At 35.8% G+C, this 24,176-nt stretch overlaps 1 protein-coding gene across 5 annotated transcripts in view; it reads right to left on the bottom strand.

Annotated features, from left to right (window-relative positions):
- LOC131060744 (probable serine/threonine-protein kinase SIS8) overlaps positions 1–21,253 on the bottom strand; it is a 113,628-nt gene extending 92,375 nt beyond the window's left edge. The window contains exons 1-4 of one of the 5 annotated variants that reach the window (XM_057994118.2): positions 20,796–21,253; positions 20,486–20,546; positions 19,446–20,303; positions 6,057–6,494 (exon numbers count right to left, since the gene is read on the bottom strand). In XM_057994118.2, coding sequence (XP_057850101.2) covers positions 6,057–6,494; positions 19,446–19,985 — 978 coding nt within the window. In that variant the 5' untranslated portion in view covers positions 19,986–20,303; positions 20,486–20,546; positions 20,796–21,253. Of the gene's footprint in view, positions 1–6,056; positions 6,495–19,445 lie in introns of all 5 variants that reach the window. The other 4 variants (XM_057994119.2, XM_057994115.2, XM_057994114.2 and 1 more) reach the window with 4 other exon arrangements.
- Positions 21,254–24,176: the final 2,923 nt, after the last annotated feature.

The following is a 24,176-nucleotide window of genomic DNA, read 5'->3' as shown; positions in this document are numbered from 1 at the left end:
GCCAAGGATGGAAACCCTGCAATACTGAACCTGTGCACTGCAAGAACTTTGGAGTTCTCCCAAGCACACCAATTAGCCTCTAGAAGATCTTGGAAACTAGGCTAATTGTTCACAAATCACTTTCGCTAAAAATGGGCACATTACATTATGGTTAAGAAGATTTGGTACTGTTATATGTTCCAACAAAATGAATAATAACTTCTCCTTGTCATTTTATATCATTTTTTGTGAAGTGGTTGCCTATTGATTTGGCACGATAATTCTCATTTTTCATTTCTTCAAGCATCAAATTCCACTCCAAACAGATTTGAGAAAGAAGGAATTGCAAGCATGAAGTTAAAATCATTTTCATTATTTGGACAGTAATCTCTGCTGACCCTATACATTTAATTTGTTCCTTCTTTGGTAGTATCAGTAAGGAATGCTGTAAGGCCTCCAACATCCTTGACATATTTTCTATGGAAACCACATAGCCTATTAAATATTTGCAACCAAATTCCTTGAAATGCCTATAATTTTAGCTAGATCAGGTTAAAATCATTATCTTTTTCACTTTTTAGAGGGTAATCTCTGATGCCTGTATCCATTTAATCTGTTCCTTATGTCTAATACCAGTGGGGAATACCATGAGGGCTTCAGAACCCTTGATATATTTTCTATAGAAACCACATACTCTGTTAAATCCTCTCAACCAACTCACATTAGATGCCCTTACTTTTAGCTAGATCAGGCTTGACTCACACCATACACCATACTAATCATAAGTCCCAACTACACATCACCCTTTGCAAAATTGCATTTTAAACCTTGCAAATAAAGAATTTAGCCAAGAGTTCTAAACATTTTTCAAGTGTTTGTATGACCATCCCTAGTCTGCTAAAACAGAATGTTATCAAGCAAAATCATTATGAACTTTCTGAAATAGGGCTTGAAAATTCAATCCATTGTACCTTAAAAGCTGCTCAAACTATTGGTTAACCCAATAGGCATTACCCAAAATTCATAGAGTCCATGATGAATTTTAAGAGTTGTCTTGGATTCTTTCAATTCCCCTCGCCCTTATCTAATGATAACCAAATCATAAATCAACCTTTGTAGAATTTTCATCTTATAATCCAGAAAATAGTTATACATGGAATAAGATATCTACTCTTAATGGTCCCTTTATTTAATTCCTAGCAGTCGATGCACATATGGAATAAGCCTTCCTTTCTTGTTATTGATCTGAATCAATCATGTGGAAAACAAAGATATCCATTTTATGAGCCCATCTTTTATACCTGATATTACTGCTGTAAACCCTATAGTTGAAACTTGAGACCATAGTAGCAAAAATCATTTGGGGAAAAGATCGGCAAACAAAAAGTATAAGATTTTTTGACAAAATGGGGAAAAAATCAGATTTAAAAAAAAAAATTGTAGAAAAAGAGACGAAAACTATTATTTTAAAAAACTAGAGGCATTTCTATAGCATATAGATATAAAGAGCAAATAAAATAGAGTTTAACCCATGAATTGTAGAAAATAATTTTTTGTTGTTTATATTCATATTGATGATTACATAGGCAAATATTCAGTTAACTTTTTAAGAGGGCAGTCACCAAATACACCAAATAGTTGTCTAAGTCTGAGATCAAATATTAGCTAAGTCTATGAAGTAACTGAGATCAAAAGTTAACAGACAAATAGTAAAAGTGGAAGCCATTTTGAAGTGATCCAAGAATTTCATTGTGATTGAGGCAAGGAGTTTTGTAGGGTTGATTCAATATTTTAGAAAGCTTATCAAATCATATCCCACAATTGCAATGCTTTATATCATAGCAACAAAAATCATTTGGGGAAAAAATCGGCAAACCAAAAGTACAAGATTGTTTGAAAAAGTGGGTAAAAAATTGGATTTTAAAAAATCATAAAAAATTGTAGAAACATAGACACAAACTACTGTTTTTTAAACTTAAGGGCATTTCCATAGCATAAAGATATATAGAGTAAATAAAATAGAGTTTAACCCACGATTGTACAAAATTGTTTTTTGTTGTTTATATTCATATTGCTGATTACATTGGCAAATATTCATTTGGGCAGTCACCAAATACACCAAATAGTTGTCTAAGTCTGAGATCAAAGATTAGCTAAGTCTATGAAGTAGCTGAGATCAAAATTTATCAAACAGAGATCCAGCTATTGTTAGGAATTTAGTAAAAGTGGAAGCCATTTTGAAGTGATCCAAGACTTTCGTTGTGATTGAGGCAAGGAGTTTTCTAGGTGTAGTTCAATACTTGAGAAAGCTTATCAAATCATATTCCACAGTTGCAATGCTTTATATTCCTTGATGGCAATTGGTAAGTCTTTTATATGGGGTAGAATTCAACAAAAGGCATTTGTTTAGCTGAAGTAAAAGATTAGCAAGCCACTGGTTTTGGCAATACCTAGTTTGCAACTACTAAGGTATAGACAAATTTTAATGATTGTGTGTTGAAGACTCTTTTATTACAACTATGTAAGCTTGTTTGTTGTCATTCAGATTTATTTCATAGAGTACTTTGGATATATTGCTGAAATTAATGAATTGTATGTCTTTGTTTGAGCAAAAATTAACTATATCAATTATAAATTAAATATCATATATATATATATATATATATATATATATATATATATATATATATATATATATATCTTCAGACATTTAGTATTGTGGTAGAAACACTCCATTGGTGAGGCAGCCACCAAGGTTCAAACCTATGTTACCCCGAGTTTCCGAGATGGGGATGGCAGGGGACGGTGGGACGAGTTTCCGGGACAGCAATTTTTTTTGCCAATTTTGGGGACGGCAAGGGGATGGCAAAGGGGACGGCTATATAAAATATAGGGAAAATTCAAAATACATAGGGAAATTTAGATTTTCATATGAAAAATAGATAAAGCATGTATACATACATTATATTCATATGAAAACAGGGATAAAGCAACAATATGTACATTATAGAACCTTAAAATACCACATTTGTGTTCAGAATTCTTTGTCAATACTCAATATGCATTCATAATTGAAAATTCATTGTTGATATGCCAGCATTTGTTTGATTTGCTGAAAATCTGATCGCTCTGCTTAAACAATTATCGCCGGAAATAATTGTTTTTATCGCCCGTATGGCCTATCCTTCCCTTTTAAATATATGAATATCATATGGTAAGAGATGAAATATTTATATCATTCCCTTTTAAAGTTTTAGATATATCATATAGTCAAACATGAAATATGGCCCTCTATGAAACATAAATATTTATCGTTGCCTTTAATAATTTATCGCAATCTTGATCTTCAGATTATATTAAATTTTAATATAAGGCAACGATATTATGAATTATCGCATAGTTGAGACTTATATTAATAATTTAATATCGTTGCCTTTTAAATTTTTAATAAATGGAACGATTTACGGCAAATAATTTGGGGCACATGTTAGGGAAAAAAAAATTAAAAAATATGACATTTTTTTAATGTTTTTAACTAGCCTTAGCCATCCCCGAGACGGATTGGGGACGTCCCAGCCGTCCCCCTCCGTCCCTGGGACGTACGAACGTCCCCCACGGCTGGGGCAAGCGTCCCCCCATTTTCGAGACGTCCCCAGCAAATTCCCACATTTTGGAGACAGGGGGGACACATCCCCAAAACCGGGACGAGAGTTTTCAGGCCGGGGACGCGTCCCTGGATTACGTAGGTTCAAACCCCTACTAGGCCATTGAGCTCGCGGGCTTTCTGCCTTTGTTGGGTCGTTGAGCTCATGGATTTGAACAAGTGAAGTGTGGGAAATGATGAACCCCTCGAAAAATTGACAAAATAACAAACTTTTTCAACGTTGATTCCACATTGACTCTAATTCCGTCTCAGATCAACCCTATTTCTAAGCAATTCACTAATTTCACGAGTTTTTCTAGGGTTTTGCAAGTTTTTACACTGATTTTTCACTTTTTTTGCCATTTTGGGGGTTTTTAACATGATTTTAAATGTGATTTAAATGCAAAAAATCATTGAAATTTGGGTCAACGATTTTTGTGTGAATCGGGATTTTTTCAGGGAATAAATTGGCTGGCTCCAGGATTTAGGATTAATCCGGTATAATCGCAATTTTTTGCAGACCATTGCTTCTATGTACTTGAGACATTAGTTCAGAAAAATTTGAATCTGAGCCGAAGAAATGGAATATATATTTCCAAACACTTACCAAAAGAAATAAAATAATTGTTTCTCTATGTTTAAACTTTAAACATTAGAAAAGAAAAGGAAAATCAAATTGTTTGAAGACTAATCACAACTGTTCTTAGAGTGCATGAAACAGAAAAGAAAAGTAATATAGTACTCTAGATAAATCAGTTCAATACATAGAATTGAAGAGAAAACTCCTAACAAGGCATGCACGATTGCTGCTAACTCAGGTCATTAGTTTAAATTAAAAAATGATCAATGCACTTGGCAAAGGCATGGCTTCCATGCCCATGTGCACAAAACCACCACCAAGAGCATTCCCCACTCTTGATACCTAAGAGCCTATTCATAGCTAATGCTCCCACTTTAGTTTTTCTTGTTTTGTTTTTTTTTGGCATGTGAAATAAAATAAGATCTAAAACTCTGTCTATAAGCAGAAACCGAAAGTGCAACTTACTATCATAAATGTAAAGTCTTCTAATGACACAAGAAAATAAATGACTATCATAACAGGAGTTCTTTATATTACCCACAGAAAGTGCAGGTAACTTACACTACTTAAGAAATCATGACAGAAATTCTCTATATATTAGTAAAAGTCCTCCAAACTTGGACAGACAAAAACCATGAAAGACGAGAGAGGATACAAGCAAGGTAACTAATCTAGATTCCAAATAATAAGAAGTTGATGCTAGTCAGGAACATCATTGTTCATGCATAATACTTATATATTAACCTCTGAAAGATAGAAAAGGAAGCTTTTGAAAATACATGGAACTTGAAGTTAAGTTTAAAGCTTAAGCTGTCCTGAAAAACATTCACTATTAAGAGTATATTTTTAACCATCTTCCAACATAAAGTATTGTTTGATTGAAGCGAAAAAAAAAAACACTTATAACAATTCCTTCCTAGAAAATAAAGCCATACAGGATAGACATAAAGGACCCTATTGTGCCATAAGAAACCTTTGGGAAACTTGCCAAGTCAATTCCTACAGCAATCAATATGTGTGAAACCTCATATGGTATTATACCATAATAATTACAGAAGAAATAAATATTATAGGTCCAGTTCTAAATCATACATATGAGGTCCTCATTCGGTGACAAAAGATATTGCACATCAAGGGAGACAAGTTGAAATGTGCAGTAAGACTTGGAAAATATAGAAAAACATATGAAAACCTTAAGTTGTTAATCTTAGACTTTCAAAGAACCACAAAGGCCTCAATAATATAAATAATATGAAGTCACTAAAGGAATGAGTGAAGTGTCTTAACAAACTTATTTAAGATGGGTAGAACAGTGTATTTGATATGAACATTCTTCAAATTTTTCATCATGTTCTTTACCGCAATGGAGGATATTACTTTAGCGTATTTACCAAAATCACTAATCAGAAGGTCATGAAAGCTCCAAAGAACAGAAACTGTAACCAATCAATAGGATGTACTGGGAAACTTAAAATCATTCCCTTGCAGGCACAAGGTTGTGATCAGTTGGTAGACATCAGCTGTAAAAGGACGTGAAATCAATTGGAAGCAATAGCACACTACCTATGAAATCTTAAAAAATTAAAAAATGTAGTCCTCACCTATGAATAGATTTTTTAATTTTTTAAAATCTTTTAGTTTTTTTTAATAATTTTTTCTTTATCATCTAAGGATGTTACCCAAAAAAACATTATGCTGACTAAGGAATCCATGATATTATCAGATTTAATATTTGATAAATTGATAGTACGGAGGGACATATATTTTTCCTACCATGTTCCAACCATAAAATAAATATAGATCCAAGCTGCAAGATAAATAATGTAAATCAGTGAGAGAACATCTGGTACTAACCTTGAACAGCAATGCCCGATGCCTGGCTAAACCCACTTTCAACTGGCCTAAAGGCAGGACCATGTTCCTCAGTGTAGCTCTAAGATTATGTCTTGTCCTTCTCCAGCGCCTCAGCATGTCATCAGGATCACCAACTGGTCCTCCCATGTTATCACTAACCAGATCAGCAAGTTTTTGGACCAACTTACATCTGGTCCAGCTTACCGTACGTGCATTGGATTCAACGGCCAATGCCAATGCCTTCTTTTCAAGCATTGCCAAATCCAAATCCAATGCTCTATTGACCAAAACAGCTTCCCAGGTGATATCTTCCGTGAGAGGTATTCCCTGCAAATCTATCAGAGAAGGCATCTTATCTGATTTAGAATCAGACACCACACCATATAAGTCATAGAAATCATCGACCACATTGTCATCGTAATTCAGGGCATTGTAGTTCTGTAAAGCACAAAGATGTACCACAAGATGGTGAGAATGATGAGCTGACTCATTAAAAGTTGTAACATAATGAAACATCAGTGCAGAAAGAGATAAAAAATATTAATTTGACAAGCAGCAAACAATCAAGTGCTTGCAAAAGCTAGAACCTATTTTGTATCTCATATTGGCAACCAGGACATTCAGGAACAAATAATTCTGTCAATTAGATAATTCTTATTTTGTATATTATCTGCATGTGCCATACCAGTTACATTCCAATTTGGGATAATGCTGAGCAGTACGTCAACCATAGTCATAAATTCTACAGGTACAAAACACAGTGAGTAACTTGCCTACAGACAAATACGCCTAGCAAGACACTTGACCAAACTCACTGCAGCCTTATTGGCAAGTAATCGCCTAAAAACTAGCACAGAACTCACCAAAAGTCGGCATGTCTGTGCCAATAACTCACCTGGCAAAAAAAATTTGCAGTCTGCTGGCACCCAATAAAACCCTGATTTCACTTCACTTTTTGCACCATTTCCTTTGAGCTTTTGACCTAATGACATAGAGAGAAGATTGTACTTGTTCACAAGTGATATTGCCTACAGACAAATACACCTAGCAAGTCACTCACCCAATAACTCACTGCAGCCTTATTGGCAAGTAATCACCCAGAAACTAGCACAGAACGCGACAAAACTCAGCATGTCCATGCCAATATCTTGCCTGGCAAAAAGAATATTGCACTCTACTGGCACCCAATAAAACCCTGATTTAACTTCACTTTTTGCACCATTTGCTTTGGGCTTTTGACGTACTGACATATAGAGGAGAATTGAGCTTGTTTACAAGTGATATTGTGTGATTCTGAGTATGGATTGGTTTTAGCAAATTTATCAACCTCATTTGAAATGCATGTGACATTTTGTTTTTATTCTGTTTTTAATTTTGTTTCTGATTTTCGCTTTTTTTCTTCTAGTTGATAGGGTATTGTTCATTCTTTTCTTTTTGCAGGGTTTCATTTCATTTTTTGGAAAGAAAAATGGCATCCTTAAGAAACAGAATTGGTGGCAAGGCTAGGCATCCCACTTAGAAATATGGCAGAGCAAGTACAAAGCCAAGATGCTGGTGTGCAATTATTGTGGGCTGCACATGATAGGAGCTATCAATCACCTTAAATTTCAACTCACATGCATCCTTCGCTTTGCAAATACATAATGTAATGAAGGCTGACATTGAGCAAGACGTTAAGGCTCTCCTTGCATCTAATGAAGGAAGAAAATAGGGAAAAAAGGACATCTGCACATGATAGGAGCTATCAATCACCTTAAATTTCAACTCATATGCATCCTTCGCTTTGCAAATACATGATGTAATGAAGGCTGACATTGAGAAAGACATTAAGGCTCTCCTTGCATCTTATGAAGAAAATAGGGAAAAAAGGACAGCCAATGCAATATCAATTGTCATGAGTTCTTCTACAAGGTCAGAGGTAAATTAAACAGGCTCTTCCATTGGCCCAAGGATATGGAAATCTCATACAATAGATAAGTTACCAATCATAGACATGTGGTTTTCCATTCTTTGTAACATTCCAAGTGCCCTTAGTTGGAAAGTACTGCATGGAATCAAAAAAAGTATAATAAACGCAAGGTGGTATTTGTCAATTTTTGGTACAGGAATAGAATACCATTTAATGTTGTGAGGAACTCTTATTGTTTGGCATTGGTCAATGCATTGACCATAACAAAAAAGAGGTTCAAAGTACTGAGTCCTTATGAGTTGAGTGGGCCATCGTTGGAGGCTGTCATCAGAAACAAAGACGGTCTAATTCAAGAACAAAAGGAAATTTGGTGAAGGAGCACCACTATTTTATCTAATGGCAAGAACTACAAACTAACCAACTTCCTTGTCGCTTTAGGTGGACAACTAGTGTTCCTAGACCCAATTGATGCCTCCAAAGAAATCAGAAAAGGTGGAGACTTTATACAACATGTTGAATCAAATGGTGATTTTGGTGGGCATGGAGAATATCATGCAAGTTTTGATGGGCAATGCAATTGCATATGTGGCACTTGGTAGACTTCTTGAGGTGAGGCACCCTTCACTATTTTGGTAGACTTCTTGAGGTGAGGGCATGGAGACTTTATACAACATGTTGAATCAAATGGTGATTTTGGTGGGCATGGAGAATATCATGCAAGTTTTGATGGGCAATGCAATTGCATATGTGGCACTTAGTAGACTTCTTGAGGTGAGGCACCCTTCACTATTTTGGAGACCTCATGTGGCCCATTGAATTGACCTTCTCCTTATAGATATAGGAAAACTTGGATGAGGCAAAATGTAACGCCCCGCCAAGGAACCCTAGAGGATAAGAGCAAATTACACAAGAAATGCATGGAAAAAAAAAATTTAACTAATAAAGTGTCATCATGCATAGCAATACAAGTATATAACGCTCACCTCAAGGTAAAATTAATCCCATCAATAACCGACAATGCACAAGCGGAAGACTAAACACTCAAAACCTACTCAAGACCCCTCAGAGGGTTCCCTGACGTCGCTACCTTCACAACAAATCCAAAACTAGGTCAAATTGACCTCAGTAGCCCCAGAAAACACCCCCAGACTGAACTAGCAAGAGAGAGCTCCCAACGGCTAACCAAGTGTCCCCATTGGACACTAGCATGCTAGGAGGACACTAACGCAGCGCGTTGGTGTGCTCTTCTTGTGCAGGTGTCTCATGGCTGCGCGGGAGTCCAAATTCTGATCTGGAGTCCTCCAGACTGGTGAACTCACGTTGTCATCCCTAAGACGCATGCTCGTCCAAAACCAATGAGCTTCCCAAACGGACTTTTCAAAGCCCGGTACACACTTAACCATCCCAATGAAGTCAATATGACTATTTGAACCCAGAGTTGAGAGAATTGGGCAAAAAGGTGTGAAAATGGGTCAAGTCTTGAGACATCGGGTCACTGAATGACTACTACAAGACAAGGCGAAGTTCGAGAGGACTCACTTTACCACCACTCAACTCAATTCCCCCACAACCAGCACAAAGAGACACTTAGGTGTCCAACACAACTAAAGTCCTCAATTGGACGACGAGAAACACACACCAAGTAGTTCTGGTTAAGCCCAGATTCGCTCCCAAGAGCTCAATCCAACAAGGGCTTGGCCAACATCTCATGACCAAAACAGGAGACGACCAAATCAATCTCTGATACAATAAGAAACATGAATACATTCTTTTTAAGCACCAAACCAAGTGTTCCTAAGATAACATCATACAATAGCATCAAATGAAAAACATGCAAGATCGTGCTTGGTGATCGATCCCAACAACGAACCACTAAAGATACATCCATTCATCATTACCATATATTACAATTACATACCTCTCCTCGTGGAGTGTTTCAATATACAAATCATTTATGATTACAATTCTTACATCCAAATTACATAGCTTACAAAAGAAAGGAATAAGAGAAAGAGAAGAACAAGTGTTGAGGATGGAGAAGGAACTCTTCAACCGCACACGATCCAAGTCCTTCGGTCCCCAATAGTGGTTGGCAAAGCCACCCGACCATGTGGAACTCGTAGGTTCAACTCCAACGTGCTCATGGAGATAGTCACACGACTCAAACAATAAAGCACTCAAGCAAGGGAGGCAATAGGTTCACACAAGGGCAAGCATGGAGTAACACTCAACATGAACATATGATCAACCAAGAACATAATGCCACATCAATCAAAAAGAGAGAGAGAGAGAGAGAGAGAGGTATAACCTCAATGCAACCATATGCAACACAAGCATGAAAGTACTCAACAAGGAGTATCAATACAAAAACCATCAAGAATAATCCAATCTCGAAACCCAATCGCCCAAGAGATCACAAGGCCAACAAGCCATCATGTAGATACCTCTAGAATCCATCAATAAGCACAATCACATGGAAGGCAAATCCTCTTCCGGGTGCTGCTCAAACTACAAGGCTAGATACATAGGAGACAAAAGCGGGAGTGTCATCACATAGCTTGAAGAGATGGCTCACGTGGAATCGAGTAGTCCTCTCATACAAACGAGGAACACGATCATGCCATCAAGCAACATCCCACGGACAACAAACCTTCCCAATGTGCCCGTAGCAAGCACTCACAACAGGCAAGGGGGTATCCATTATCTTGGTTCATTTTATAAATGTGTCATTAGTTTTCACTTGATTACCAAATGTTCAATGGGCTATCCTAGTGGCCCCTTTGTGCCCCGGCCCCCATTGGACACCACTCCCTTCATTGACCCTATTACCTACCTTAGGCTCAATGAAATCAAAACAAGATAATCATGACAAGAACCAATATGCAATACCAGATATTACCACAATTGAGCCCACATTTCCAAAATTCAACAATTAAACAAAAAAATGCATTGTCAAAAACACATGCAACCAAAATATACTCAATTGGCCCTAATGCCAAGAGAACAGATCCGATTTGATCCACAAACGAAACTTGCATATATATCATTATTCCACATAATAATTTCACATTTAAAATATCAAATTCACATTTTTCATAAAATCTAAAAAGACCAATAACCAAGTTTCGGAGACCATCCACCATTGATGGACCTCCAAAAACTCAAAAATTCAAACTTGCCAGATCAAAATTTCCTTAAAACCCATTGGTTGATGGGTGAACAACATCACACTTTTGAAGTAAAAATCACTTTCCGGGCAATACATAAAAATTTGGGCAGCATATCCCCCAAGCAACTCTCATTCTCAAAATTGAAACATACAAAGTCTGGAATCAATCAAATGAAGAATTTTGAATTAAAAGAATACTCTATTTCACATTGCTATTCATTTGCAATAAAATAAAATCGATTCAATTGAGAAACAAGGAAAGAAAGAGAGTTCCTACTAGAAACATGCTGAAAACTCCAAAATTGGAAAGAAGGCCAAACACACCGGGAGAGATCACCAAAACCAGGCAGCGTAAAGAATCCACTCCCACAAATCCAATGAGCTCATACCCACAAAATTTCTCCAAACCAATCTCTCCCAATCAAAATTCCAAAATCCCATTGTAGGGTTGGAAATCTCCAAAATTGGAAAATAAGACTAAGTGTCCAAAAATGAACTTCAAAATAAAATATAAACTCACTTTTGAGTTGAAAATATAAAAATAATAAAAATCAAATTGGATAAATAAATCCAATTACTCCCAAAATACCCCGAAAGGTAAAATTCATTCAATCCACATTAATCGAATACATATAAGCCACATTTCACAATTAAATATTAAATTGCCACTATATTATTTAAATATCATTAATATATGCACTATAATAACGACAATTCACATATGACCAACTATGCACAAACAGTCTTTATTGGTCATTCACAAATATGCATTGGGGTAGCCAGACCTTACCAAATTGGTAACCGGAGGTATAAATAAATAAAATTAAGAAAAATCGTCTAAATTAGGAACAATGGCTATGGCTGGGTAACATTATTGGCCAGTGTGCTATCTCCTATAACCACCGTCGGGGATATGAGCAAACTCAGACCTGTGGAGCCAGGTGGAGTCAATGCTCTGTACCGGCACCAACCAAGACATACAAACACTTGTGCATACGTATACATATAACATAATATAACTGAAAGCATCATTAACATTCTCTGATTGGGATCACATAATAACATGGTTGGTAACATGATATCTCATCAAATCAATATAGCATCATCAAATGAATATATTGCTAAGCATTTAATTTCATAAAAGAAATACAATGACATGAAATGGTATTTATCACTTTTAAGTCAACCAGCTAGATTAACATCATTTGTCACATTCTAGTTATTAATCGAATCAACATTAACATTAATATCAGCATCATAAATAGAATTACAACCCCTAACGAATCCAATATCCAAACGGATATGCAATAAGCAATAACACCATGGTCCTCACAACCAGGCATAAGAAGCAAGCACACATCCCAATGTAGAAGCATAATCATGATCATCAATAAGCAATCCAAAACATCACTGGTCCAACACGAATACAGAACATATATCCAGTCACAACATAAGCTAGGCACTAAAAGCCTCACTGAAAACAAATGCAACATCCAGAACAATATCACAGTACCTCAGAATGGTTAACACTCATAAGCAAATGGAATAATCAAAAGCTCATAGCCAAATCCACATCAAGAAGAAATAATACAGAAGAGAAACTGGAGGGGCATTACACAAAAGTATGGTGGAAGATGCAAGGAACATTACAAAATACATCTACCAACACCCATGGATCCTTAATCTAATGAGAGAGCACACCAATGGAAATGAGTTTGTGCAATCGGAAGCCACCACAATTTGCCACTAGTTTTATCACATTGCAAAGTATTGAAGCTTCATTACCATCTCTTAAGCAAATATTTATGAGAACTAGGTGCTTGGATAGTCCTTATTTGATAAAGGTTGAAGGGAGGAGGATCATGAAACCTATTTTTGGATTTCTTTGCCCAGCACATGGGCAAGATTACCAAGGTAAATTTACATTAAAAAATATTATTTTCTATTAATTCTTTAATTTTACAAATTTTTGTTTTTTAATATTTTGAATTTTTTAATATTTTCTATAATTTCATAATTTTTATTTATATACTCCGTTATTTTAGGTTCAAAACCATTGGTTAGAGTTCTACAAAAGGTGTATGAGGAGAAAAAACCCCACGGGTTAACTATTCAAGGCCATAGGCCATCCAACATTTGTATGGGTCAAACAAAAAAAATATTAACCCACTTAGTGCAATATTGATCGAAGGTGGCACAAACAACACTTGCAAATTCATGTTTTAGCTTACTACTTGAACCTAAAGTTCTTTTTTTCTACAATCTCTTCACAGCAAATAAAGAGGTTAATGAAGCCCTTAGAGACATCATTCATGATGAGTAGCAAACTTATTAGAGCACAAAGGGAAGGTGGTTTTCTTCACCTCTATGCATTTGAAGGAGAATGACACAAAAATCAAGCAAAAAGTTTTAAAAAACAAATGTGTTAAGTAAGACTTAAGTTTACTGTTTAATTTTAGTGTAAGTTTACTTTAAATTTACTAAGTTACTTGCAAAGTTATATATGTTGTCCTTGCAGAATTGTGGTGGGAAGATTTTGGTGCATAAACACCTAATTTTCAATGCTTCACCTTCTGCATTTTGTCCCTAACATATATAGCATTTCTAGATGTGAGAACAAGTGAAACACATTTTTTGAAGACCGTTCATGCAAAAAAGAGCACAACAAATCTCAAAAACACTTAAATGACCTTGTCTTTGTGCAATAAAACCTTCATCTACGTGTCACAATGGTGAAGAGGCAGAAGACACATCCAATGATTGACCTAAATGAGAACAATCCAAATTTATATTGGATTGCTTAAGATGTGAAATCTATGTTTTCTATAGATGTCCTAAATTCGAAAGGGAGGCAGCAATGGGAGCTTTATCAGATGCACATCATATGCCTTAGGCTGAGGCCAAGGATAATATTGTTCCTCAACATGAATCATTACTATCCAATTCAAGAGCCAACATGCAGCCACCTGTAAGCCTTAGTCATAGAAAAAATTTGTAGACTATGAATAAAGGTTTGTATCTTTATTTTTCTTTGTATTGATAAAATCAAATGGCTTATGGCATTATGATGTGCATTGAACTCATTTTTCATCAATAAATGAAGGAAAACTACTTATGAGTAACCTAAATTCAGTTTTATGTATGTTTTTACGATTATTTTACAAAAATGTATTTTTTAATGTTCAGAAAATTTGCCAACTCTAGAATCTGAGTCAAACTTTAGGCCTGCCAAGGTTTTGCTAAGTCCAATTTTTGAACTATGATCAATTCAAATAAAGCAACAAAGAAGAAAAACAGATGTTCTGATGTGTCCAAATAGGATGAAGAGCACTGACAATTTTCTGTTTAGTTTGAAATGTATTAGAAGAAGTAGAACTATACAAACAGATGAAGCATCCAGTTAACAAGGTCTAACATGCCTGCAAGAAGTTTTTCAATTAAATGGATATGTCAGATGGAAATATGAGTTTGTATACACAAACAAAAGAATCTCTATGTTACATATTGTGGAACATGAAAGTTTTAAAGCATGATAGGGATTTCCTATCAACTTGTCCGTACCTGCGCATGGGAAACTCTGTTATAGAGCATTCTATCAATGTGGTTCCCAGTTGTACAAATGCCAGAGTTCTGCAATTGGCCACTAAGGGCCTTGTTCTGAGATCCAATGCAAAATCAAAGGCAATAGAGGTAGGGATAATCGAAATCATTTTTAATGATGCATGAAAAGGAGACCCTGCTTAAATGGGGAACATAGGCCTCATTAGAGATGAGAACAATCTCGTATTAATTGCCTAAAAGCTTGGGGACAAACAGACAACATTTCAGTTATTGAAGGGACCATTTGTTTTTGCAAAAATATAATAATCATCAAAACACCAGGACTTCCCAGAAGGTCACCAATCCCAGTAGTACTCCAGCTTTCTTGGGGGGAGAGGGGGACCATTCAAGCCTTAGAGCAAGGATTCAATGGTTTAATCTTGGAGTAAGTATCCCTGTTGGATATGAACCAGCATTTTTTAAAGCTCTAGAAGACTTTGATTGGAAGATTAGCTAACTCCTGCAAAAAGTGAAAGATAGAAATATATTTTGAAATTTATAAATTTAATAATATCCAAAAGACTGTGGACCCAATGGCTAACAGGCTAACAGCTAAATAACAGCACAAACAACATCAAAGGTAGTAATGTAAATATATCATTGGATATGCCTTTAGTGTTAAAATAAAACCTTTTGATCCTCACATACCTCTACACTATGAGGATAAAGAAGTCATTAAAATGGTGTTCTTGCCTCACTTGCTCAAGATTCATGATAGAAGAACAGCTTTGTAGGTGACTATAGCTTGAATCTCGCTGTGAATGTGGGAGTTAAATAGAATTTATGCGAGAGCTTTTCAAAACTGCTCAAGACTCTTTTAAGGTGTATATGGGAGTTAAATAGAATTTATGCAAGAACATTTCAAAATTGCTCAAGACTCAATTATGGTGTTGATAATTCTTTTTAACAGGGCCCTTGGTATTTTCTGTTAGACCCTGCATTATAGCTTAGAATCCTTGATTTTTGCATAGCTACCTTTTGCTGGTTTTTGTTATCACTCAGTGACGGTGCCAAGACTGGACTTTCTTTTTTGTGGCACCCTCCTCTGACTTCTGGTCCTTTTTGCCTCTCAGGGTAGCAACTTTTCCCCTTTTATGCCTTTTTATTTGGCTCTCAGGTTAATAGGGTTTCTGGGTCTTTGATTGTATTTATTGTAGCTGAGAGAATTGCTTCTGCTGTAGATCCAATTTCCACAGTAGAATTGTAGGACTTGTCTTGAACCTGCATTTCAGAGTTTCTTTGGAGTGGTATTTGTGATAGGTTTCTTCACAGCACTTGAGCCTTGGTAGATCATCTCTCTGTGGGCTCTGTGCTGTGGTTACTTCTTATGTGTTTGGATCCATGGAGACAGAAAGGTTCTGGTAATAAAGTAAGGGTTGATACAGAATCCCTACAAGAGATGGTGAGAAATGTGGAGCTGCTAACTCTCACCAATTATGAGGTAATCATGACAGCTGAGATGAGAAGATCTAGCCAAGATCTTTAGAGCTTCTAGAGACTCTGTCTGAATGATGCAAATATTAAGGGCCCACTTGGAAAATGCCTGACCAGATCCAGGCATGACCAAGGAAAATCAAAACATGTTCCTACTTGCATATCTGTCTTCTGCAGCTATCAAAATTATAACCATTGGTAATTGTGTACTTATTGTGAGAAAAAAATTAAATTATAATAATCTTGTCCTGGATGCATAATGAAGTTATCATTATGCCATTTTGGAGGACAACTGAAGATTCTAGAATGAGACAATGAAAACAGTAAAGATAATGTGGGATGCAGTGGAACAGCATCCAGTTCGAAGTTCAAGTTAAAGATTACCACTGTTTCTAACATGGAAGCTTGTTGATAATAATGATAAGATAAGGAATTCTAAACTCTCTTTTGTGACAACAGAATGTGAACTCACCCAGTTGAAACTGAAACTGCAATCAATGTTAAGACTTGAGAAGGAGAATACAGGGGAAGACCCTCACAATGGTAATTAGATTCCAATTATATTAAATCCAGTGGATATCTGTAAAAAGATTATCTGCAAATTTCATGTTTTCAGTTCTCATCATTCTAACTTCCATGAGATGGCTAGTATATAAGGAGACAGTTTAACAGTGACTTTAACCTATGCCATTTGAGTATAGAATATTATCTGTAAATACAGTCTCAGGTTTTTTCCAGAAACCTTTTTCAATTGAGTATTATCAGTTGTCATAAGAAAAATCCATGTCGCAAACATAATTCTCAGTATGGGCTCTATTTTGTATCCTTTAGAGACCCTGCCTGAATGATGCAAATCTCAAGTGCCCTCTCAGGGGATGCCTGACCAGGTCTACACACAAGTAGGAAGAAAATAAAACATTTTTATGCTTGCATATCTCTTTTCTGCAGATACTAAATTATACCTATTGGAAATTGTGAGCTTATTATGAGAAAAATATATAATCATTTTAAATTTGTAATGGATGCAAAATGAAGTCATCATCATGCCAATTGGAAGGGAATTGAAGCTTCTAGTATAACTTCATGGGCTGATGAATTCAGAAAAAATAATGTTGGATGCAGTGAAACAGCATCCAGTTGGATGTTTGTGTTAGAGATTGCCACTGTTTCTAACATCTGGAAAAATGCTGATAATGCGAAAAAAAATTCTAAACTCTCTTTTCCATAATGGAATGTGATCTTCGCCCAACTGAAACTTTTAAACCGCTACTAATGCGGAGAAAAATAAGGCAGTGGAAGACCCTGACAAGGGAAATTGAATTCCAAATATCTTAAATCCAGAGGATATCTATACAAAAATTATGTGCAAATTTGAATTTATGTTTTCACTTTTAAGCATGCCAAAATCTTAAATCCAGAGGATATCTATACAAAAATTATCTGCGAATTTCAATTTATGTTTTCACTTTTCAGCATGCTTGCTTCTATGAGTCGGCTAGTATATAAGGAGACAGTTTAAACTTTAACCTATGCCATCTGAGTACATAGTATTATCTATAAATATGGTCCCTTTTTCTGTCCAGCAATATAAATCATCATAAGAAAGAGCTACTTAGTAATCATACTTCTCACTTTGGGCTCTATTTTGGCAGTCCTGTATGAAATTTGATGGAAATGCTCTGATACAGGATAGAACTTGTCGAAAATGCCTCTATGAGTTTTTGAGACTCTTTTCTGTAAAGGGGTGGAGCTTATGCACGTTATCATTGCCAAACATGTTCATGAAGTAAAGGCGAGATTGCAAAGGGGATTTTGGTGCCATTTAGAATCACAGCCCCAGACTAGATTCAATCTTTACTCCTGCAGGAAATCTAGCAGACACTACTGGTTACAGAAATGCCATATGGTTGAGTTACCAGCTGAATATAGCCATATATCAGATTCATCAAGGTATTCATGTTGAGCTTCAGCTTGTTTAGAACTTACTACTAATACAACTTATGATAAAGTTACTCAGAAAAAAGATAATGATGACACTCCAATGTTTTGCAATCAGAATAGTATCAGCAAGTGAAACAAAATCAAACCTTCAGATCTGATAGTTAATGTTTCTGGTTTTGACACACAATCAAAACCAGAAGCATTAACTATCAGATATCATGGATTGTGGGAAAATAATCTATTTTATTGAAAACCTTCAGATGCTGGCAATAATTGAAATTCTTAAAAAAAGGAAGTCAGCGGGTTGACATGATGCATACTATGTATATCTCCATATGCTTAAGACAAGGAAATGATAAAGCCAAATTGATATAAAAGCTGAGAACTTCTGTAATTGGCAGATTTTCTAAATTATACAATAATTCAACCTTTTGATTAAGAAATAGTTATGAGTTGTAAGAAAAGATATAGGAAATTTAATCCGTTAACAAAAGTAAAAGCATGCAGGTACAATTGTCTACTCATAAGTAACAAGTTCAGAAAAAATGCACAATTTTTAAATTCAAGCATTATAAAGATTCAACAAAATTGCCTTCTGTGAAGCTGAGTCAAATGTTATTGCTTAAAGTTGATAAAATGGTTTCTCACAAGTAGTTAAAAAAGAGAACAAAAATGCAAACCATTTGAAGATTATCACAATTATTAAACACCAGACACTCATTGCAACTTACACTTCAATTGTCTACTCTAAGTCAGGACAAACAGGTTCTTGATTTAGTTTTTGATATCTTAGCCTTATCCCATTCCCTCGTGCACCCTGCCTTGAAAACATTAAGATTCGTGGTATTTAAGACATTCTGGAGTCAGTATCAAGTAGCCTAGAGAAGTTTTCAGTGGTCACGCCAGAATAACAAAATCTGATGGACTCAAACTTTAAAGTAACAATTCAAGTTCAAAAGTATGGATAATACTTCACATATCATCTTCACGAATAAGGCTTACACTCTACAGCAATATTATTTTAACCAATTTTGAATATTTCATATGCTGTTTCACATTGAATTTTTAAGTTAAACCGGTGAACAAAAAGGCACGAACTTGATTTTGCAACATAAAATTGGAGACATAGTGACCACAGGCATCCCCAGGGAGATGTCCATGTTACCTGCTGCTAGCAATAGGACCTATTCTGTGTGTGCAAGTGAAACTCAAATTAACCAACAATCCTCTGTCAATCAGCAATTGCCAATCACTAATGAACAGAATTAAACCCCAAATTCCAAATCTTGTACAAGAAGCTGATATGAAAATTTAATTGCAAATAGATTGGACTCACCCAATATCTGTAAGCAACAACTTCTGCTGATGTATTTTGGGTTGAAGAACTGGAACCGAGGCTTATTTGTTTTACAGCCTCAATCTGAACTGCCTCAGGATCATCATTTACACTCAGCGCCATGGCCAACTGTATTTGATACTCTTCTTCCATGGCTGGATCAGCGGCCTGCGTATCCCCAACGTTTGTAGATACCAGTTCACTTCCACCCATATCAAAACTCCCACTTGGGGTTGCAGAAGCACTTCCTAAGGTCTCCAGTCTATCTTTTGCACTACTTCCGCCGCTTGATCCACTAGGACTGATATTAGATGCAGAGGAAGAGCTGTGCCGTGTCATGGGAGCCAGCCACCCAGATAGACTGGAAAATGGTTTCTGCTCAAAAAGAGTTGAAGAAGAACCTGGAGACTCTGATGGAGATAGCTTGCCTCTTTGGCTTGGGCCCATTCCCTCAGCAAACCTCCCCTTTGGAGACTTCGAACCATCTGTATCCTCTGAATGGCTACCCCCAATGTGAAGCTTCCTCAGCAGATTTCTCATCCTTGTTCTGGACAAAGGAGCAGGGAACTTGCCACTGCTAGCCCAAAGCAAGTCCCTTTCCTTTCAAGCATAGAAAAAACCTTGTAACTACAGACAGACAGTCTGACTATACCGTGCCGAACTGCAACGAACAACATTCATGTTTCACCAAAAGCATTAGCTACTGTAGTTGGAATTTGACGGCTCCCGATTGTACCCAATTCAACCAAGTGTGACTAATTGTCTAAATCCATAACTAAGGACTACCAAGACACTGCTACCTGACTCAGATCGATTCCATCCCCTTGCTCTGTTTCCTGACCCTCTCCATCATCCCCACTGAACATAGTGCCAAATCCAGAATCCTTTAGCTCAATCCCAATTAAAAATTATAATTAAATAACATTAAAAAGTATAATCTGCATCCCAACCCTTAAGGAACATTATCCCCCTCAACCCAAATGATCCCCAACTAGACCACAATAGCTTCCAATTTAACCTCTAACGAAATGGGCACTTACACAGCCAAAATGCCACCCCAACTCAAATTCTAAGCACGATAAAAACATGCTCAGAAGCCACCTAAATCAGATAGACCAGCGTTAGTCCTCGGATTGAACAACACCCGCTTATTTAGGAAGAAGAATCAATTTCACTCCAGATTGGGAAAGATTACTTGTTTACAAGTGATAGATTTTAGAACCATGATTTAAGGATCTGACTAAAGAGGTTCTACGTGTGACGTGACATAACCTCAAAAAATAGGCCTAAAAATAGTACCAGAAAAGGGAAAAAATTTACACTAGTTTGCAGTACAGGGCTCTGGATTACCTCATTATTGGACTAGTGATTATTGGTCAATCCTTAGCCCAATCAAATCCTCACATTTTCTTCTTGTTGTTGTCCTCCTTCAGATAATGCTCTGAAACAACATCTGAGAGCCACCATGGCTGGAAGTTGTCAAAGCACACTAGTGCTAAACCGCAAATATAGCATTTCGTGATCGGACTTGATGGACCAATAAACCCCATGGATTCTGCATTGCTGGCCAACGAGATTACCAAGACTCCTAACTTCGCTGCATTCCAATAAACGGAGATAGAACCCAAAAATTAAACTAGACTATCCGAAGACCCCCAACCCCACTACCTAAAAGTAGAAACTTCCAAATAAATTTTGCAAGCCATTTTTTTCATTTTAAGAAGGCAAATGGGGATGGTGGTGAAAGCATTATGGGGTTTTAGTAAGGATCGGATGACATTAGAATGCAACGAATAATGGGTGCCCAACTTGCATGAGATTGATGTCTATGAAATAATGAAATAAAGTCATTTTCTTAAGTGGAATGGTCTCAATGGAACATTTTCATGCACTTAAAATTTTATCAGGGCGTTCACCAAATAACAGGACAGTGCAAGGCTTAGATTCGTTCTGCTTAGCTTGGACTTTCATTTGAGTCGTTTTGGGTTAAAGAAAAAAAGGGTTTAAGAAAATTAAATATTTTAAGGTATATTAATAAAATCAATATGAACTTCAAATAATTTATGAAAAATCAATCAATTGGATTACATATAAAGGTGTTGTTAGATAGTTAAATAAGTATAAATACATGTAAGTTTAGTCAACAAATATGTATAGTATTTTTATATTTGTTATTAGTTTTCAAAAATTTCATATATTATTTATAAAAATTAAAAGAAATTATAGATTTTATCTATTGTGTTTGTGTACTGAGTTCTATATGCATCGAATTACTTGCTAAATGCATTTGAATGTTTAAATGTTTACTTAATATCACAATATGCTTTTATACAAGTGCAATGTGTTGTGTACAATACAAACATTGGATACATAAAGATTGTTTTTTTATTAATTGAATAAAAATAATAAAGCATTTGAGTCTATAATTACTATGCATAGGAAAGCATCACTAATGTGACTTTCTTTGTATGTTGATCTCCATTCATTATATTAAGCCATTTTGCTCTTAATTCAAGAAGGTTGACCACACATTTAAAATTTGCTAGAGAACTACACAAGGATGTACCAATCTTAGTGTGTACTTTATTTTGTCCACACTATGTTCTGAAGAGGCTGGCTCGCACTTGCCACATGTTGGCATGACGCTCGTTCCTAGCGCCCTTTTCTTTGCCTTGTTGATTAAGTCGCGCACTCCTGATGCATGGCATTTTGTTTTGGGGCGTTTGTTTTGCAAAATTGAAAGGGTTGGGCCCATAGTTTTCAAAGGAGGATGTTGCGATGCATGGCAGCTCCCCGGGAAGTCCTGAGTTTGCAGAGCCCAACCCTCTTTCCCTCCTCTTGCCACGTGTTTTCCATAGCAGTGGCCCACGGGGTTTCACATTTGCAGTTACAAGTGAATCGCTAGGGGATCCCTTTGATCTGAATAACTAAACAATAGATGCAGTTTTTGCTAGAAGCCGAGAGTGGTTTCATTTGTAGGTTTTGGATGATGCCACGAATGCGGAAGAAGTGCCAGAGATGTCTTTGGAGGATGTTTTTATATTTTCCCAGCTCGAGGTTGTTAGGACCCGGACTATAAGAACAGCGATTTTTGTCTTGCAAAGGGTTCAGAACTTTTATTTGAGAAAGATATACACAAATATATTATATAGGAATTTGGCCTTTAATTTGTGTTTGTATTTCTGAAGAAAAGATAATCAAACTGTGTCTACGGCCTTTATGATTAATGTTGTTCAGTGTGCATTGATAGTTTTTATGTGCATATTTGAAATTACGACATAACTTTAGGAATATATGCTTAATACTATGTCGATTAAACTATGTTTTTGCACTTGTTATCTGGTGGATGTGTGGTGTATATTTCTTTATGTTAAAAGGATTTTTGGTTATATCTTGATCAGTATTTTGGGCATGTAGATTGTTGAATGGGCTTAAGAATGGCATGTATGTGAAATTCTGTAGGGACCTGCTTGTCCTAACCCTAGTTAAACAAAACTTAAACTCACTATTTTAATTAAAAATTAAATTAACCATTATTGCACATGCAAAAGCAATAATTATCAACATGCAAGTAATAGATAAGTAACTGAATAACCATGCAACTCATAAATAACATGTAGAAATTAAAAGTGCATGCGAAAAATAACAAACTAAAATTATGCATGAGAACCGAATAGATTGCAAACCATAATTAGTTATGATGTTGAGTTACGTGTGTGCATGAGTAGCGTAAATCGTATGCATGAAATTATTACAAATTAAATTAACATGCAAAAACTCATAATTAAATAATCTACCAGATAATTAAATATGACCATGCATGCATGCGTAAATGAAAACTAATCTAAGAAAGTAAATCATGCATGTTAGTGGGTTAGTATGTTAGTAGCCTTTTTTTTTTCTTTGTTAGTTACATTGCATGGCGACTTCTTGTCGCTTTACATCATGTGACCTTATAGGTCCTTTTCTTCATAACTTCTACATGCGACCATTCTGGTCTTTACAATGAAATAAAATAGACATCTTCAGTTATTACATAAAATTTTATCTGGAATCTTTGACTTTCTTTGTCTCCGGATGTGTCGCCTCCGTTTGACTTGGATAACCTCATCTCGCAAGCCAGATGACGAACATATGACCCAGGCGTTTTATCCACCCAACCAAATGAAGCATAAGTTTCTCGATGCTCTTGATAAGCTCTCGTCCCTCACGACGGAGTATCTTAGCAAGCCGGTACCAACTGGTAGTAAAGGAATCCTGTGCAATCATGTAGAACTAACAACCCATCCTGGTTGAACTAACTACATGTGTTATGGCAGGGAGAAAAATAAATAAATAAATATGATGGTCATCATTACCATATTGGGGAGGTGAAGAAAATCACCCTTCCCTGGTTAGCCCATAAACGAGCACTCTTGTTCCATAATCATCCCTCATAGATAGAAAAATAATTAACCCTTCACGGATTAATGTTAGAATAATATTATTATATATTTTCTTTATAATTTTTTATAAATTTTCCCTTTATAATATAATTTCCTCAAATCAAAATTTAATTTTAATATTTTCAATAATTCTAAATTAAGAATCTCTATTTAAGTTAATATAATCTTTAAAATCAATTCCTAATATATATATATATATATATATATATATATATACATTAAATATTTTTATTGTTTTTTTTCTTTTCTTAAAAATTCTTAAATCAATCTTGAAGTTAGAATTTAC

The sequence above is a fragment of the Cryptomeria japonica genome, chromosome 10, assembly GCF_030272615.1.
Source record: "Cryptomeria japonica chromosome 10, Sugi_1.0, whole genome shotgun sequence".
In the NCBI taxonomy this organism is placed as follows: domain Eukaryota; kingdom Viridiplantae; phylum Streptophyta; class Pinopsida; order Cupressales; family Cupressaceae; genus Cryptomeria; species Cryptomeria japonica.
The sequence above is the reverse complement of the archived record's forward strand: the minus strand, read 5'-3'. Positions and strand labels throughout refer to the sequence as shown.